Below are 19904 nucleotides of genomic sequence, written 5' to 3'. Positions count from 1 at the left end.
AGCCAGGAATAAAGTAATTCCGGTAGTAGATTTGCTTCAGAATTTTGCATTGGCAAAAAATTAAGCACACACGTGTTTTAAGCAACTGGAAGGGCTTGTCAGATACATGCTTCAACAGAAGCCTTTGATGTAGCCTAAGTAGACACATCAGCAGAAAGGAAAAAAATAGTCAATGCAAGCAAAATACAGTGCTTTCAACACTTGAAATGAAAAGGGATGGAAAAAAATCTCTGAATATTCAAACTGGGCAATAGTGCTGCAGTCTTCTTATCCAAGTTAATCCAAGTTTTTTTTAATCCAAATTATACTGGGGCTGTTCAGCCTGGAGAAGAGAAGACTCGGGGGGATCTTATCCATGTATGTAAATACCTGAAGGGAGAGTGCAGAGAGGATGGAGCCCGGCTCTTCTTAGTGGTGCCCAGTGACAGGACCAGAGGCAGCGGGCACAAACTGGGACACAGAAGGTTCCCTCTGAACATCAGGAAACACTTTTTTACTGTGAGGGTGACCAGGCACTAGCACAGGTTGCCCAGGGAGGTTGTGGAGTCTCCATCCTTGGGGATATTCAAAAGCCACCTGGACATGGTCCTGGGCCACTGTTTCTAGGTGGCCCTCCTTGAGCTGGGGGGTTGGATCAGGTGGCCTCCAGAGGTACCTGCCAGCCTCAACTGTTCTGTGACTAAGTGTAATCTGCCACCAAATGGGCTGGTATTACTGTTTCCCTTGCTTTTGCTGCAGGGAAAAAAGGTGCTTTTTTGATAATTTTCAGCCCAGTGAGTTCCTTGATGCAATTCACCTCTTGGCAGAGAAGAGGAGAGGGAAACAAGGGCAGAACCACCTGTTTGCAGCTGTCACATTAAAGCAATCATAAAACTACAATTTTAAGTATACTCAAAGGCAAAAGAATGTTTGCAAGTACATCAGAAACAGGACATTGGGCCTATAGGGTCTTGCTTAATTATTTTACATTTCTCACGTACACATTTCCCACTCTAAAATTCAAACCTCAGAACTGAAGTTAAATGCAGAACAAGCTACTCACATACCGCAGAAAGGCACAGAAACCGCTTCTGAGTCAGGAACAGAGCTTGAGCTGGCTCACCAACACCAGCCTTCAACATCTTTTATTTGTAAACAATCTGGTTTCTTCATCTGACATTCTTTTTGTTTTCTGGCACTGTTTCCCTAAAACTTGCAAAATAAATGTCATCTTATCATTACCTGTACCTTTCAAGGAAGACCAATCTCTTTTTCCCATAAAAACCTTTCTACAAGGAGTCCGTGTTGCCGTTGTTCAGCAGCATGGACAGGCCTGGACTGCTTCGTGCAGCTGCTTCCTCTAAGCCTTTGGCACCTTCACGAACAATATAGCTACTGAAATCATCACTACCTGTAATAAATGTGAGTCTTGACTTTTCTAAGCACTCAAAGCCTCCACCCATCATAACTGATGGGTTCAAAGAAAATAATTCTGCCAAGGCCTTTTATGTTTTGGGTTTTTTTTGTTGTTGGGTTTGTTTTTTTTTACATTAGCTACCACTTCAGCTTCCCATCCCGTTCTGTCATCACTCATTATTGTCTCAGTTTTCCTGTGAATAGGCATGTCATGTATGCTTTATTTCTATCTAAATTTTGATCTTCAGAAGTTGGATAGATCTCATTTTTCCCATGATAAATTTGCCCTTGCCCCTCTGACAACGGCTACGTACATCTGAGATCAATAAAGTGAACCAGAATCAGAACTGAAGTGTTGGTGTTAGACTTTGGTATGACTATATTCCCACACCAAATGCTAAGATTGATTGAAAGTCACAGCACTGCCTTTTATCTTTTAGAAGTTGTTTTTTCCACTGGCTGCAAATGAGCTCTGGCTACAGGAAACAGATTGTGAAACTGGCTCCAAGGCCTAAACTTCAGATTTCAGCCCTTTGTTTTATAGATTTTAATGTAGTACTTTGGTAATGGAGATGAGGGTGGCTTTATTTTTTCCAAATGAAATCTCTGCAGTTTTCCGATGCCAGGTCAAGCTTCTGTATGTACTGCAAGACATTGTGGAAATCAAGGTCAAAGGCTACCAGTGGAATTAATTAGAGCCTGAAGTTAGGGGAATGTGTTTGTTTGATTTGTGTGTTCACTAACTGAAGTTAATATGCTTGGTTTTGATCCCTAAAGAATGGATGAGAGAAGGGCAGAATTATGAAGGAAACAATCTGGCAACTCATCCAGAATTACAGCATTTGAGTTTTTGAAATGATAAGCTCAAGAAAAACAAATTTGTGGCTGTTTTAAACCTCAGTGTTTCCTTCCATGATGATTTATCAACTTCCCTCTTTTTTTAACCAGATAAAGACTTCTATAGCCCTACGCAAATGATATCCAACGGCAGAATTATTTTTTGAAAATACAATATATAGTAGTTGTATTCATGTCCTTTCTAAGATATAAGATCTAAATTATATTATATTTACTTATAAAAGTGTTTTCCAGTTTCTGTATGTCAGAGAACAGCACTTTACTGCAGGAAACACTTAATTGATTACTGGAGAACTAGTAATAACACAGTATAATTTATGCAACTTAGAAGGAACTGCTTTTTAAATTAGATTCCTTGAACTGCTTTTATTTACACCTGGTTTTGTTGAGGCTTATTTCATTCCAACTAGTAAATTCCTAGGATGGGATAGCTGTTTTCTAGAAGTTCACCGTCCCCTTTTAGATCTGGGTTTTGGCATGTTGCCACAATAAATGGGCACTCCACAGTATTTAATGCATTTTTCTTCGCAGCAGCTCTCTGAGGAAGCAAAGTTCTGTGAGTCCTGTTTTGCAGAGAGACACCAGAAAGCCAAATGCTACTCTGCTACTGTCTTTGAACCCAGGCCCAAGCTTGGTGTCAAGCCCAGACTCGTGTATCATCCCAACAGACTGGCCTCAATGATTGAGCAAGCTGCAGCATAAGATGTGGGAAAATTGTGGTCTTGTTTTACTTTTGAGCACATTTGTACATCTGCCATGTGTTCTGGCCTGCTGTGGGTTGTGTGTGTTCGTTTGCACCAAACTCTGCCACCCTGCTTCATTAGAGGTCACAAATGCAGCAGAGATGGGTAAGTTAGCCACTGGCTCCTTCTTGGGAGACCAAATCGTTCTTGCAGAAAGACTGTGGAATAGTTTTATGCTGAAGGTTGGGTTGCTTTGAGAAGAGCTGGGCTGTGATGTACCAGAACTACAAGCCACTTAAAGTCCTGCTGTACTTTCCCAACTCTCTGACTATCCTCCATTTAACTGTATAAATGTAGCCTGAAAGACTAAGGCCTAGACCCTAGAAAGGAGTAAACTAAAAATTCAGATCCGAAAAACTCCACTGAGCAGCTACCAGAACTCTGTTAGTCTGTTTCTGGATAGAAATGTCCAGAATTGTCGCAAGCTGGGCATCTTGGCACCTCTCTCCTCTTTGTGCCCACTTGTGGTCTAGGAAGTAGGTAGAGCAGCTCCAAGAGAGGCCCAGCTGAGAGGAACCACCCTGAGCCCAAGTCAGGTTCTTCTGTTATAGCCACAGCTGGCCTCAGTGCCCAGCTGCATTTGGTGGAGTGCTCACCTTCAGTGCAGTAACCCAGTGATGGTAGAATTGGCTTTTGTGTCAAAGGGATTTATGTCAACATCTTCTAACTCGTGTCAAAGGGATTTATGTCAACATCTTCTAACTCCCAGGAGAGTGTCCCAGGTGCTCAGAAGGACTGCAAAATGGAAGGGAAGCATTCATCACCTCACCTGTTGAAGTAGTGTCCCTGTTGGAAAGGGTGGCAAATGTGTGGCACTGGTATGAACTAGAAGGAAGGAGACACAGGGAGCTGTAGGCACTTACTCCTGGTTTCTGGTGGCTGTTCCCAAGCCAGTGCTCATTTTTATCCAGGAACTAGTTATTACGAAAATGAGTAAATAAAACCCAGGAATCTCTTTTGACAATTAAACTAGATGAGAGAGACGCATCCTTGTTTTACTCTGTCTTTTGCCTCAGCTGCCTTCTCCTTGTCCTAGACTCTTACGCGCCTTTCTAAACAGGGTCATAACTTCAAACGAAAAGGTGGTGACTCCTTGTTTCCTTCCTGCTCCTCGTCCTCCCGGTCTAGCATGGTGGTCAGGGATGTGGCATGAATGCTCCTCAGGAACTCCCACTTCCCGACCAATGCTCTAACCACTAAGTAACTGCATAGAGAAGATGGACAGTATTTCCTCCAGCTACACTTTAAAAGAAAGTGAACATTGCTTATTGGGAATTCTTTATCTGCTGACAGCCCAATAGGCCTTTTAAACACCTTTGGCAGGCTGTCTGTTAATACAGACCTTGGTGTTTTCCAGTAATAACACAAAGGAAAATGCTGTGGCCAGCAGCCGCATGAAATGAAGTCACAGACCAGAGAAGCTGCAGGGACTCTTTATTCATTGTTTTAAAGAACAGATTTTGGCACCCACCGCCAGAAGAGGACTCCGAATTCTGAGTCCCAAGAGAACAAAGGTGCCAAGCACCAGGGTGGGACTTCACACATGTCTATGTTCTTAGAGTTTCCCTGCACACAGCTTTTGTTAGCTCCTCACTGAGCATGCTGCTTGTTTTGGCTGTATACCTGCATTTCCTTTACATGCAGGGAACGTAAGCCTATCTTTACCAAACTCAGGATTCAGCCTTGAGGCTGGAAGGCTTATGTATCCTGGAACATCAGTCCCATCCCTCTGTGATTTATTAAGGTCGCACAGAATAGCAAGAATTTAAGTCAAGTCCCTAGAGATCCACTAAATTACACTGCAGTCAGAAACTGTGCATCTAGTTAATAGGGGAGAAATGTCTCTTAGATAATTTATAATCAGTTGAAGTTAGTTTTATATATGCAATATTGTGCAGGATTCCATAGCATCTTAGATTTTTTTTTTTTTCTGCATCTCTGGGATCATGCAAGTTTAAATATACAGATTACATGAAACAAATATTCTGTTGCATGGCTTTGAATATTGTAAGTTTTCCCAGACAACTCTGGGCAGAAGTAGTGATAGACTGTTTTTGCATTTTTGAGTACTCACTGTACTCTATGACATACAAACTATTTGGCATTAATACTGAGGATATTGTGCCTGTTCAGGGTGTGCAATGTGGATGTGTTGGAGTTGCTATGAATATTCTGAGTCATGTAAACAGATAATATTATTCAGAATTATTCTTCAGCAAAATATGTCTCCAAAATAAAATTGAAGAGTTGCTGTGACTCAGATTTGCTTGAAATTTTTCTGCATCTTTAAAGACAACTATTGCTGACAAAAGATGACTCTGGGAATCATTTCTTGCAAAGAGTGAAACTTATCTTTTCCTTGTTAGTATTTTTTTTTTCTCATTCTTGTTCTTAGGTTGCCTGATGTACAAATGCAGAATGGAGTTCTTGTTCCCTGCCAGGTGCCTAGTTATCAGCAGCACAGGAGTATATTGAAAAAAAATGTAGGGGTCATAGTAGGTAAAAAGAGACAAATCCTATGAATAATTACCCTCTTTGTGTTTCTCTTCTCATCCATGTCATGGTCTTCTAGTTATCTAGCTAAAAATCTACCTCCTACTCCATCTCCATGCTAGGTTAAAGGATGTTGGATGAAGAGACTGACACTTTCTCTGAGAAAGCATTGGTAAAAACAGAAGTTTACTTTGAAAATAAATTCCAAGACAATGGTGGGGGCACAAACTGTGTATTTCATCTGCCTAGAGGGCATGTTGCAACGGTCAGAACCATCTTTCAATGATCCCATTAAATATTTGAGACATAAAAGGTGAAAATTATCATGCAGTAAAAGTGTTTACTGTGAATGAGTCAGTACCTGCAATAACTATCTCCTACCTCGTTGTATTTCTTCACTATGATTGTAATTTCAACCCACTCTTACATTTGCCCCGCCCTACCCTAATATGTCTTTTTCCTTTTGCATTTGCCCTTCTAATCTCTAATTATTCTGCCTGTGCACAGACACACAGTCTCTGTACTGGAGACAATTGCCCTTGAAAACCTTCCCTTTCTACAACAGCAGTCTTCCTCTTTTTAATCAAGGGTCGATAGCCAGAGCCAGTAATTTCCTCCTGCCTTCCAGTCTGTCGAGGGACATGTACTCTGCCTTGCTCTCTAGAAAGCTGTGAGAGCTGCTTCCAATCTAATGAGCAAAATCAGACTTTTGAGGGTGAAGTGACTAAGCTAAGCAAACTACATATGGAAGACAGTGTGATGGCATCATCAGCAGAAAATAAGTGGGGAGAAAAAGTAACTTTTTACATTCTTCATGTAGACTACTGAAGAGAGCACCTTCAGTTTCCACATCAGTCAGTGCACTAAGAACAAACAGCATCTGTTGGAACTGGATCCTAAGTATGAAGGGAAGAAACTGGATAGTTATTCTCATGTGGGGGGGAAAAATGGCTCTTTTTACTTTGTAAAAAACCATAACTTTTTATGCTAGAAGAGTGAGTGGGAGAAAAAGAATAGCAAAGGGAGACGAGCAAGGAACAAAGCTATAGGATGATGTAAATGTAGTGAAAAGAGAGGAGATGAGAGAGAAAAAGCAACTCTAACGTGGAGGTAGATGAAAGGAGAAGATAAGAGGAACAGAACTATGAGGGAAGCAAGGGAGTATATTAGCGACCATTTATAGTATTTGGTTTTGTGTTTGATGCTTATTACAAAAAGGTTATATTTCATTACTTTGGACTCTTAAAGACTTAGAAATGTAATTATTTTGATAACACTGTATTCCAGGCCAGATGCTTCCATACTAACGTAGCAATTGTTACTAGGTGGGAATTTGCAGTCTTGCTTCTCTGAATGGTAAGTTCAGTTATCATCTGCTCACACAGGTTAAAGTAGTTTGCACCAACTCAATTTCCCCACAAAGTATTGAATATGATTTTATCATGCACTTATGAATGAAGGCCCAATTTAATGAGGAATTGTGTCTGCTGCACTCGCTGAAGAAAACAGAAAAACTCTAATAACGTTATGACCCAAGTTTGCTTGATACACTGTCAGGTTAGAACCTATTCCTAAAAAAATTGTCTTTAAAAAAAATCTCTGTTTTTTCCCCACCTGGTGATTTCTTTGCGTTGTTCCCAAGGTACTTGTGTAACTCATTCCATTTTCTTTCTTCCTCTTTTTTGTTCTCTGTCTTTTATCTCTAGCAAACAGGAGCTAGCGGAATATCAGTAGGAGTGCTGAGAAGGTCTGACACAATGAAATAAGAGGCTTAGGAGGTGTTGGGGTTTTTTTCATTAAAATACTAGGGTTTTGTCACACTTCACAGTACATACAGTGTCATGAGAAAACACAGAATGTTGTTTCTTTTCCTTTTCTTGCAAGGCTGAAAAAATATTATTGTATGGAAGTTCTGCATAAGACTTGAAATTCAGGAATAAATAGGTTTTGCTACAGTAGTATCAAAGAAGAAACTGGGCACTTGACTTTTATATATCCAGTTCTGAGACTGTCAGTTTGTGTCTTGCAGTTTGTACAACAAACTAACTCCAATGGATTTGCCTGTGTCAGTTTTTCAAAAAAGTCCCAAGTTCCTTAATTTTTCTGACAAATTTTAGTCATTTCTAAGTGGGATTCGACAGACCTTAAAAACATGTTGAAATGCCTTATTGATTCAGTGAGGTTTCAATTCCTAGTAGTTTTGCAGCTATCACCATTTCATTTCTAACCCACTTAGTTTAAAGAAGGCATGTGAGTACCAGTTACTTAGATAGGTCCTGAGCAAGGTCGTATGTTTCAGGCTGATTAAAGCAGTTGTATCAGGATGCTAGAGACTAGGTTTTCCCAAAACAACAATGCAGTTTGCCTACAACAGTATTTCTTTCTTTTTGTCAGTGGAAGGACTGTGCTTTATTGGTCGGGAATAAGGCTGAAAGAGCATTGCAGCACAGCTAGTACAGTTGACCAAGCTTTTCCCCTGGTTCTCCAAGGAAAGTGAAAGGGAAAAAATAGACCAATTTGGATTGTGTCATTAAAATGGCCTCTCACATAACCTTTCGCCAGCAAGGCTTGGCTCAAATACACAAGGTGGCAGCCAGCATTCTGGCAGTTTCTTGGTATAGCCTGTGTTGGGGCAATTCTTCAAAATTCCTCTTATGTCAGATAAACAGTGAATCATTGCTTGATTCATCTAGGGCTTTGTTTTCAGTTATGAAAAAAACCCACTCTAAATCGTGCATGCCCAGTAGGTCAGGTCAGAAGATAGGTATCTTTGTATTTCTTTCTGAGAAATGCTTTGATCTGTTTTTTCTTTTTCCTCTTTGAAGGTGTTCTGACAACACCTCTTTCTTTAGTTCTGAAAGGTTCCCCTCACAGCAATTTGAGATGTGAGATAACAAACATCAGAGAATTTAGTGGAAGCATCCCTTACGTTATCACATTATTCATTTAGCGTATATCTTTGGGGAAACTGTTAAGCCAGCATTATTCCCTGAATCTGCTATAGTTCACATGTGGAAAAAGCTTTTCTGTATGCTGCTTTACAGAATCAGACATAATTGTATATGTGGCAAAATATTTTTTGACTTTTAACTTCAGAATAAATTTTTTTAAAACTTTTTTAATGGTGTGGCTAGCAATGGAGGGGAGGAACAGAAAGCAGGGAAGGAGAAGGATGCGAAAGTCATAACAGGTTTTTGTGTAACATTTAGGATTTCAGTGGTGTTCAGTAACTCTCCACTGTTGGCATGCTTACTTGTGCTAGACAGTAGTAACTAAAATGTCAATTGATTTTTACAGCAACCTGATCCAGTACTCTGGCACTCAATGCAGGCCACATTCAGCAAAAGTAAACAGTGTGAAGGTAAATTCACATTAGTCCTTACATGGCCATGATGAAATGGGAAATTCTCTGTCTTAAGGTACCAAACTCCAGCTTGCGTGCTCTCCTCTGAGGCATGAAAGTCACGTATACAGGTGTGGACCCGATGACGGGGTTGCTCCCCAACAGCCTTTGTGCAAGCTCACTCCCAGCCTGCATGTGTTGGTGATCCAACAGGCAGAAGTGGTCCCACTGAAGGGACCAGCTCTGTTCATACTCGCACCCCAGTGGTGAGCATGCCAGCTGCAGCAAGGTAGGAGGTAGGCAGTGTAATTGCATTAATGCAGTGCTGTCACAGAGCTAATTTGCTATGCCTGGCACCATGCACCGCGCACAGGGTTGCAGCTGTGTGGCACTGCACTCCAGGAGCCTCCTGGCTCAGGCTTGGAGACAACATACGTGGCTTGGCCAGGCTGACAGGTAATGGCAAGCCCATAGGCAGCACTGAATTGCCCCATGCTTGATGCAAGGTATGTATGAACGGACTGCTTTGTGTTTCTCTGTGTAAAATAACACTGGGCAACTGAGCATCACCAACACAGACTGGATCAGTTCTAGTTAAAAAAACCTAAAGGGCCGCTGCTGACTTCAGATGCAACCTGCATAATGCAAGTGCTTCACCCAGCTCACCGCAGCGCGGCTGGCTGCTAGGGTGGGAGTGGGGCATTTATTCCTTCTTTTTCCCCTCCCCTCCCATCTGCCTGTGATCTGGGTATTTTGTCAGCCTCCATTTAATGTGCATACTTCTCCACTGGCTGTTCCCCAAACTCGAAAGAGTGCAGTAATTTCCTCAACGAAGGACTTGTCTAAACAATGGTGTTTTGGCTGCTTTAACAAGTGTTGTTCAAGTGCTATATCTCCCTAAGGCTCATGGAGTTACATTAGTACAAACATCACCATTCAGGAAGGGATATATGCTTTAAAGCACCTCTCTAGGGCTATGTACCAATGTCCACAGTAGTGTGGAATAAAAGAGTGGTAGGTTAAGCTTGCAATGGATGTGGGCTGCGTACCCCTTTTTAAAAAGCAAACCTGTCTGTGACAGTTTTATAGAAACTCAAATACTTGTGGGGGGGAAAAGTTGATGGTAGGACAGTTGACATCCAAACATACATCAAACTATTTAATTATTTCATGATAGGTTTCTTGTCCTAGTGGGCTGAAAGTGGTCGGGATGTTTGGTGATGTCTTGCTGGTGTAGAGTGATTTGGTACTTTTCGTGGCCCCTGTGTCCTTGCCTGAGGTCTGCAGTGTTGTAGACATTACTTCTGTGCAGGTTGGTTGTTATAAACTGTATTTACCCACTAAGATATTAAAGGACTCATCTACACCAGAACACCTCTACTAGAGTACTTGCACTGACAGAGCCTCCAAGCACTCTAGCAGCCATTCCCGCCGCCTACTTCACGCAGCCTCTGCATCTGAGAAAGCTGTGGCAAAGCAGGGTGTCCATAACTAGGGGTTCTGCAAACACAGGTGTCTCGGTCATGCAGTGTTGCGTTTGTTCACACCCCTTGCTGAGCCTATCCTCTTAGGGGTAGCTTGTGGAGCTCCCCCCTCCAGCTGCAGGGTGTGTGTGCTGGCAAAATTGTGGGTTTTCATGCTGAAGCCCATGCTGGATTAGCTGGATCACCATCACTGGGCTGGTGAGCCGGCCTCTTCTCTTTCACTTTGTTCTGGCTTCACTTGCAGAACTAAAGGGTTTTCACTTCCCTTTCTCCCACATAGGTGTCACTTGTGTCCCCTCACCTTTGTGTTTGACCACAAACTCTCAAATTTTCTGGTGCTTTATTCCCTCCCTCTTTTATTCATTATTTGTGTCAGATCACCGCCCTCCTTACAACTGTCCGCAGACCCATCTCCTTGGAAACAGCAGAACTTGTTTATGTGAAAGTAATAAGGAAACTAATTGATGCATAGCAGCTGCAGGCATGTGAGGGAGCTGTGTTCCACTGGAGGACTTCAGAAGAGCGAGTCTTCGCTTATGCTGTCTGCCAAAAGGTCAGATTGCGTCAGTGAAAATCACCTTCTTCCTCTGCAGTTCCTGAAGTTGCCTTCCTCTGTTCACAGCAGTGGTAGGAAGCTTGCTGTGTGTGCATATGCATATTTTTACAGACCTTTTTTGCTAGTCTTTTTCGTCACTAACATGTAGGGGTTGAGAAGCAATAGGAGACCTGGTAAGTCTTGCTTGTTTCTGATTTTGTGGAATAGCATGCTGGTGCACCGTGCCATGCCAGGCCTGTTTCCTCTCCTGTTTCAGCCCTGACCCGCTCTGTGGCCACAGGACTTTCCGATCCCTATCTTGAGATTTCTGCTGCTCCCTACTCTGTGCCCTTCACTGCCGCTGCCCTTCATGCTGTTGGAAATGCGTGATATGCCTGTCTGACCTGGCTGGCTGTTAGAGCTGGTCAGGTGTCTCTGCACCATGTGTGCTGGTCCTGCAGGATGGAGCTGTGCAGGCCTGTAAACAGCTTGTGTGCCCATAAATGTGGCAGGGCCACCAGGTGGGACCTCTTGCCAGAGACAGTGGCGTACCTGGCTGCCCGCCGCTGCCGGCACAGCACCAAGAGCTTGCATCCTGGGCTCGGGCAGGATGGAGGCAGGGCCCACAGGGAACTCTCCAGAGAAGGCCTGTGTCACAAGGGTAGCCTGCACAGCTCCCCTCTTGCGTGTTCGGGGACGTGAGCCTCTGGGCACTGTGCTGGTGCCAGGGGGACCGTGGTGCCAGGGATCTGCCCTGAGCTGTGGGATCTGCCCAGGGGGTGTTAGCGCACAAAAGCAGTGGTGTCTGGGAGGCCCCAAGTCAAGCAAGCCCTGGCGAAGAGGTGCTCATGTTGACATCTCCGTGATGACAGGTTGGAGGAGGGAGGAAGTATTTCCGTGTACCTTTGGTTTAGTGTGTATCTTTAGAGGCAGTGTGGATGTGTGATGATTTTTCTATTTTATATGGCCTCTGAAACAGTGCTGGAGAACTGTTCCTGGAAACTTTTTTCATTATTGAAAATTTTCTTCCCTGCCCACCGGGTATGAATGGCGTTTCCTGGGGTATGCTTCTGCAGGTTTCAGTCTTGGTTTGAGTTTCTTCCTCCTGTTACTAAATACCTCCTCTGGGTGACTTTCTTGGGAACTAGCATCTGTAAATAGCCTTGCCCAAGTGGGGAGCCTGTTCTAGTTGCATGCCTTGTATTTTAAACTCAAGTGATACCATAATTGTTATGTCATTGAACCTTCAAATAAGTTGTTTTTCTGTCAGCTGAAGCTGTATATACTTTTCATTTCTTACACTGCATCAACTGAAGTGCTTGGTACTACTTTGCTAGGTTGCTGCAGTGTGATTTAAAACTTGCTTTAACTTCCTAGAGGTTGTATTAGATTAAAGCACTTTCTGCAAGTTTCACTGTCCATGTCTTGAGTATCAAGGAAAATCACTATTTGACAGGGTGTAAACTATCTTCAAATGTGCTTCTGATAAATAATGTGAAAGGGTGGGGCAGAAAGGGAGTGGAGAAACAGGACTTAATACATACACTTAATAATGGGGAGAATGCTGGCGATATTGCATGTTAAATGACCTTCTGTTATCTCAACACTAAATGTGGAGAGCTGTGTCTTATTATGTAATAAAGCCACATGTAAAAAGATAAGCAGTAGAGCACTAAGGAGGCTGCAAATGAAAACAGGCTGTAAAACTTGGAATGCTTGCTCTGCAGGGAGCACAGAGAGGCATACACTGAAGTCTATAAAGGAGATAATAGAAAATGTTGTTAATCCTTGGCTTTTAAAAGGACAAAAATCAGCATAAGTTTTTAGAAAGCACCAAGAAAAAGTCTTAGAAAATTTTGCATGGTCAAAGAGAGCTATGATTAGTATTATGAAAGGCATTGTTCGAGAATTGCATTGAAATACAGGATTCATCTAGGGGGTTGTGGTTTTTTTAATTATTATTATTTTGGTGTACATGATCTGGTTTGATATAAACGGAGCCAGGGGCAGCTCAATGACATACTTTGAAAACTGTTACATAGTCTGTTAAAGAGCTAATAGGTTTAAATAGCTCTCTCTTTACAGGCTATGGATTCTGAATCAAAGAACAGTTTTGTAGGAAACTTTCTTCAGCCACCAGATAAGATGCTTCCTGCAGCCTTTGCTTACATAGAATCAAAGAAGTTGGCAGCTGTTGGTAGTGACAGGCCTTCTATCCCCAATAACCAAGGTAAAGCCAAATTATGTTCTTAAAGGGGTCTTTTTAATTGTGTCATGAGAAATCTCTTGAGCAAACTCCCTGTTCTGTTTTAGTCAGTTCAATGACTTGCTGCGTTTATCAGACTGACATTGAGACAGGATGTATATGTGTCCTGAGGGAGTAGTCTCCCTGAAGTCATATGTCTGGAATGGAAACTGCTGCAAGTCTTCTAACATCCTTATAAACTTTGGCTTTGAAAATTGTTTAACTTAAAATCGTCAGACTTCCTCTAAAAGCAAGGAGAATGCTTCAAACTCAGCAAAAGCAGTTCATGACTTTAAATACAGCAAAAAAAGATCATTAGTATGGTACACTGACTTGAAATTGGCTTTGAGTAGTGCTATTCGACTCCCTCTAGCTTAAAATCACTTCTAAGTTTTTTTGTGTGGTATGATTCCTTGGGAGAACTTTTGAATAATGCAGACTCTTAGGAAAGTTAGCAGTATGAAAGTTACTCTATATGAAATATGGGTCCGCTATGGTTGTTCTGTGCCTTGATGGGTGATTACTCTCTGGAGCTCACAGGGCAAATGCTTGGTGGCTTAGCATATCTGGAGAGCTCAGTGAATCACAAGGATACCATATTTGGATTTACTATCATGGAAAACTTTGCAATATTTTACAGACATAGCCTATGTGTGTGCATGTGATCATTGTTCTTAACTTGAAGAATCTGTGACTTCTGTAGTAATCTTTTGTCATGCAGAGTTTGGGCTTTTTCAATTAAAATATTCAGTTCACTGTTATGCAGCTAAGTGTTTAAGTAAGGAAATGTTTGGCATGCCAATACAAGGATGATAGAAGTGGTCCCACTTCATGTTTCTGCTCTCTGGTGTCTGCTTTTTGCTTCTTTTTTATTTTTATTTTATTCTAATGGGGCTATGATAAGCTGATGAGAGTTGTTACGGAGCTAGCGATACTTGCTGGGTATTCCTTTACTGAGAGAATCGGTATAGGGAAACTATCAAGGCTTATAAAATGTCAGAAAAGAAGCTTGAGTTGTTACAGAACATGTCTTACACTTCCACAGGTCTGTATAGTTTTTTTGAGAGCTAGTAGACTTTTCCTTCTAGTTGAAATTGCAACTTTTATTTTTGGCATAATTTGGCATACTGATTGGAGGCTAAAAGCAAAATCTTGCAGACTTGTTTCTATGGTTTAGAGAATCATCAAATACAAGAAACTAGACAATGAATCATTACCTTTTGAAACCATAAAGTTTTTAAAATGCATCCTCTACTAAAATGTCCCTTTGTATCTGATTTCCCCCCTGTCCTGAGTCCAGGTTTTTTGTTGTGTGTGTGTTTTTTTTTTTATCTATCCACACCAGTTGCACTACACCAAGACTTGTGACCTAACTTGGATACCTGTCTTCCCTGCTTCTGTGAAAACAGAAGTCCGAGGGTTTGTTACACTGAATTTGCCATGATTTCCTTGTGCTTGCTACTATTTGGAGTGAAGATAGTTTTGCTTATAGGACCTGTGCTTTATACCTCAGTTATGCAGTAAACGTCCATTTTCTCCCAGTAACGTTCTACGTGTGTTAGTGTACTGCTGAGGAATATAATTCCTTTTAGGAGTGATCCTAGGAAGAAAATTTAGGTAGTATTTTGCTCTTTTAAGTGTTTTGTTAAAAAAAAAAACAACAACAACAACAACCTGATACTTAAGGTGTAACTCTTGCATTGTTTGCTAGCTGTGGTGGCAGCCCTGAAAACTCTTTATGGAAAGATCTGCCATCTAGAGTTGGAGAAGTTACAGGCTGAAGATAATCTCTGCAGCCTCTCCATAGCATCTGCTCAGTATAAGGCCTTAGAGCATGAATCCTACAAAAAGAACACAGCACATCAAGAACTGATGCAACAGAGCAAAGGTATTTCTCTTGAGTGATAAGGTATAGCCACAGCAACCACAAGACTGAATAATCTAGGGAGTGTTTGTTTTGACAAACTGCTAATTAATGCACACCCCCCCTTCTTTTTTGCTTCAGAATTGGGGAGAGGCAGGAACTTGATAATTGTGGATCAAGTTGAGATCTTTTTTTACATGTATTAACCAATTATTGCATAACCCATAAAGATATTTTAAAGAATAAGCAGATTTCAAGTGGTATGTTTAACTCCTACAGTAAGCAAGCAGCTGCCTACGTGTATAACACTGCTAACTTGAGAAGAGTGAGGAGAAGGAAAGAAACCAGATTCTGGTTAGATATCTGCTGATATAAATCAAAGTAACTGCAGTACTCACACCTTTGGAATTCAAATTAGGGACTAGCTCTGGAAAAACATTTTGATTCTCCTGTCTTATATATAAAATGTATTTTAACCACATGACTTGTTCAGACTAACAAAACTTTTCTTGCCTGTTTTGAAGACAGAGAATTCCTCAGTGAAATGACAGACTGGCTAAATGTGTAACTCCCATTGCTGTACTGAATGGCTTTGTTTCTCTCTGTAGATGTAACTGTGCAGTTAAATGCAGCACAATCCCGCTGCTCCCTGCTGGAGAAACAGCTGGATTACATGAGGAAAATGGTTTCCAGTGCAGAGGTGGAAAAGAAAATGATTTTAGAACAACAGGTGAAGCCCTTTAGCATGCTAACAAAGTAGTGATGTAGTTTAAAAGTATAGAAGTGTGTAAGATCTAAACTTTTTTATGGCCATCATTTTTCCTCAGCTCTGCTCAGGATGGGAGTAAACGGAAGCAATTTACTGTATGACTAGCTGATGACAACCATTCAATGAATTGTATGAAAAGACTGCCTAGGTGGAACTCCTAATGAGCAAAACCATGCTAATACTTGCACATTTGGTAGACAAAAAGGCTGCTGGAAACTTAAGTCTTCTTTGTCTGCCTGGTATTTTTCATCACTTTGCAATTTAAAAAATACAAAATTTAAACTAGTTAAACGCCTTTACTGTAGTGTGTTTGTTTGCTGTCCGAAACAGTTTCAGTCAGCTGCCAGCTCCATTCTTGCTTACTTGTTTCCAGGCCCAGCTTCAGAAAGAGGAAGATCACAACCGGTTGGAACTGCAGGCAAAACTAGAAAAGCTTGAAATGCTAGAAAAAGTGTGTCCTAAACTTAATGCTACTCAGAGAATTGCAGAAGTGAGCATACATGGAATGACAGTCTGAAAGTCATTCATTTGATTTAGTTTGTATGTCATACTGTTAATAGTACTAAGTTTTGCAGAAGTTTCCTCTGTTAAAACTAAGATCATAAAGCATACCTGACTGAATGCCACCTTGGCTTCATTTCCATGAGTCTTTTTTTCAGTTCGGGCTTTAAAAATTCCTGTAGTCCTGTTTTATCCCAAATTACAATTACAAGCTATTTCAGACTTCTGATTCACCATGGAAAACCGAAGTGTGACTAATCATTCTTGCCTTCAGGACAAGTTCAAACACTTAGAAGAAAAACTTTGTAAAGAAGAGCATCAGCATAACCTAGTACAAGACAAAACTGCTCAGGTAGACTGAAAAGGTTTTATTTTATCTTATTTTTTATGACTGAAGAAAGCTATTCTCTCTGTCCAAAGTACCCTTTTTAAAAAAAATTACATTTAAACTCCACATTTTTATTATGCAGGGAGAACTCCTGGAATATTACTTAGACCAGTTATAAACTACATAGTAGAAAACTTGCCAGGTGTGTTGCATATCTCAATCAAGGAAGATTCTATTTGGTTTTGTATTAATGATACAGTTCATTAGCCTCAAAGCTGCTATAAGTGATCTGGGTAGAAAATTAGTTTCTGGAGAACTTGCAACTAAATCAGTTGCAAACCTTAACTTACAGTAACTAGAAAATGGTCATATAAAAAAACGTGTATCCCAAGTAAGGTTGGTTATTCTGTTTGTTTTCCTCTTTTTGTTAAGATCTGCTGAAATCTAATATATTGGATGATACTTGGAAAAGTCTTCAATCAGTGATACTGTTACATTGTTCATTAAGTGAGAGCTTGAATAATTCATTATTCTGTGAAACCATAATCAGTTTATTGGGTCACCATCCATCCAAGAGAGGAATATTTGCCAAAGAGAGTAAAATCAAATAAACCTTTTGTTAAAGGGGCAAAGTAGTATTATTCCAAACCTCACTTCACCAAGAGGTAGCAGCCATTTGGAAAGAGCAGTTGTGGTGGCATTGCCTTGGGGCAGGGTGGGGGACACAGAGCTGAAGAATAGTATTGAAAGAACCTAGCCATAAGCAAAGCTGACAGCTTATATTAATTCATCACTGCTGTCAGCTTTTATACCTCATCCAAGGATGATGGCCTTTCATCAGTCCAGGAAGCTTGAAATAACATGCAGTAGCCCAGGTATCTGACCACCTCCAGAATCCATCAGAATCACACAGTTGAAAACTTGCAGATTTGGGGGTTTCTTAAAGTGCCTGCTGCTTCAGAGCAGAAGGCCTAGTATGGAGATTTTTCTTGAGCATTTGCTCAAGAAAGGACTTAGATGTAGTAAACTGAGTCCTAAACTAGTATTAGTACCATCTTATTTCATGGCAGGATGGATTTAGGTCTGTTGGATCTGGATTGGGAAACATAGGCTGTGGGGTGATGACAGAAGAGCCAGAATAATCTCACTTTTGTGATGGACCTCCAGCATTGTTTAGCCCAAACTGTAACACATGCCAAAAAAGCCCTTGTCCTATGTTTAATTGGGAATCGCCATTATCCTGTTTACCATGGACCTTTATATCAACTTTGAACTACAGAGCAAGCTGAGGATTGTCCAGCAGGTTTGACCTCAATATTACACAGACAGACTCAGTTCTTTCTGCCTCCAGACTGTAAAATCCCAATGTTCATATTCTTTAGATTTTATTATCAGATCCTCAGCACACAGCAGGATTGACTATCTCAGTTGCTGTTTGTCACAGTGGAAAAATACTGCTGCAGCTGAATATGAAAATTGAGACTTCTAAGACAAAGCTGTAAGATCTGCCTGATACCCTGCCATCTGGTAATCTGTTCAGTTTTTAAGTGTAGCTTATGCCTTCCAATCAGGACAGTTAATAGTGCCCTTATTTGGTTCTCATCCATGCATGAAAGAGGGGATTAATTAAACTATGTGATATCATACTTCTAATATTACATTAAATGGTGGTTTTATTTTTTGCTTATTCCCACAGCTTCAAACAGGATTTGAGATAAATGGAATTTTGATGTCTTCGATAACATCTCAAAATGAACCTAAAAAGGAAAATGGGAAGAAGAAAAAAACTAAGAAGGTAACATGAAAGTTTTTATTATCATACTGTTGCTGATAGCATCTGACTCGCACAGAGATTAGTATTTGAGAAATACGATGATGTAAGAGGCCCTTGACTTGTCTGCTTCACTTTACTCCATTTCCAAGGTGATGAACAGTGGTGAATACCTCTTTTTTTTCCTTTGGTAATTAAAACAGTGCTAGGGCTGGTAGGACCTCGCTGGAAAACTTTCCCTTACCAGCATGACAATAACCTCTGTTACAGTCTTACTGCTATTCCCCATGTCCTGTCTTGGCTGCTTTCCAGTTTTTCTAGCAAAATTAGTTTCCAAAGCAATTTTAACTAGGCATCTTAAGATGCTGTGTTTTGGGTGGATTGCTGAAATCAAGAGAATTCATTTTGCAACACATGTTACAGATCAGTCAAAATTTTGCAACTGTGGTTTTGCAAACTTAAGTAAGCAATGTTCAATTTCTTCAATGTCAACCTAATTGTCAAACTATCTGCTAAATGTATCTGGAATAAAATGTAGTGGTCGCAGTTGCTGGACAGTCCTACTCCTTCCGCATACAGGAGGGAAATTATTGGTTTTTAAACCAGAGGGAAACTGAGGTGATCCATTTCACTGCTTGTTTATTTGAATTTTACTTATTAAAAAAAAAAAAAGTTTAAGATTGTGCTGTTGAGTCAGCAGATTGGAATTTCTTGTCTGACTTTTTCTGTCTATGTTATGGCAGACAAATCCTGCAATGAGGAAAATACACCTTTCACAATTACATGTAAAGGCTGGTGAACTACCTTTTGTGGCTGGAAAGGTGAGGGAAACCAAATGTTCTTGCTAAATTGGCATCTACAATTTCAATAAGTCTCTTTACTGTAATTGTTAATCACTTCTGTAAACCACTTAATTCTGCTTTAAGTCTGTCAGCTCCAGCCATTCTGTTAGTGCAGATACACAAAGTATGTTGCATGTTATGAAGCATCACAATCCACATATCACGAAGCCAAGGAGGAGCCACATCTGGGATTTCAGGACACAGTGCACTTTCAAAATCTGTATCCTCTTGTTCCACATCACCTACTGCCACCAGAAATCTTTCAGACCTGTTGGCCATACAAGATGAGCTGGGCCAAATCAGCTTGTGAGTACTCATCCTTCGTGTTACAAGTAAAAGTGACTTCAGTGGTAGCCCTGTGTCCTGGCTTTGGCTAAGATAGAGTTAATTTTCTTCCTAGTAGCTGGTATAGTGTTATGGTTTGGATTTAGTATGAGAATAATGTTGATAACACACTGATGTTTTTAGTTTTTGCTAAGTAGTGTTTATACTAAGTCAAGAATTTTTCAGCTTCTCATGCCCAGCCAGCAAGAAGGCTAGGGGTGCACAAGAAATTGGGAGGGGACAGAGCCAGGACAGATGACCCAAACTGGCTGGGAAGGATATTCCATACCATATGACATCATGGCCAGTATATAAACTGGGAGGAGTTGGACGGGAAGGGCCGATCACTGCTCAGGGATCATTGCTTGGGCATCAGTCATTGGGTGGTGAGCAATTGCATTGTGCATCA

The 19904-nt window shown here is 40.9% G+C and overlaps 1 protein-coding gene across 1 annotated transcript; it reads left to right on the top strand.

Annotated features, from left to right (window-relative positions):
* The first annotated feature begins 12939 nt into the window (after window positions 1–12939).
* Window positions 12940–19481, top strand: CEP57L1 (centrosomal protein 57kDa-like 1). The gene is given in 9 exon segments (XM_009709024.1): window positions 12940–13081; window positions 14808–14984; window positions 15569–15690; window positions 16103–16219; window positions 16505–16582; window positions 18255–18353; window positions 19073–19150; window positions 19316–19338; window positions 19340–19481. Coding segments are annotated over 9 exon segments (978 nt in total).
* The last annotated feature ends 423 nt before the right edge of the window (window positions 19482–19904 follow it).

This window comes from Cariama cristata, unplaced genomic scaffold, assembly GCF_000690535.1.
Source record: "Cariama cristata isolate BGI_N322 unplaced genomic scaffold, ASM69053v1 scaffold18381, whole genome shotgun sequence".
Lineage (NCBI taxonomy): Eukaryota > Metazoa > Chordata > Aves > Cariamiformes > Cariamidae > Cariama > Cariama cristata.
The sequence above is the reverse complement of the archived record's forward strand: the minus strand, read 5'-3'. Positions and strand labels throughout refer to the sequence as shown.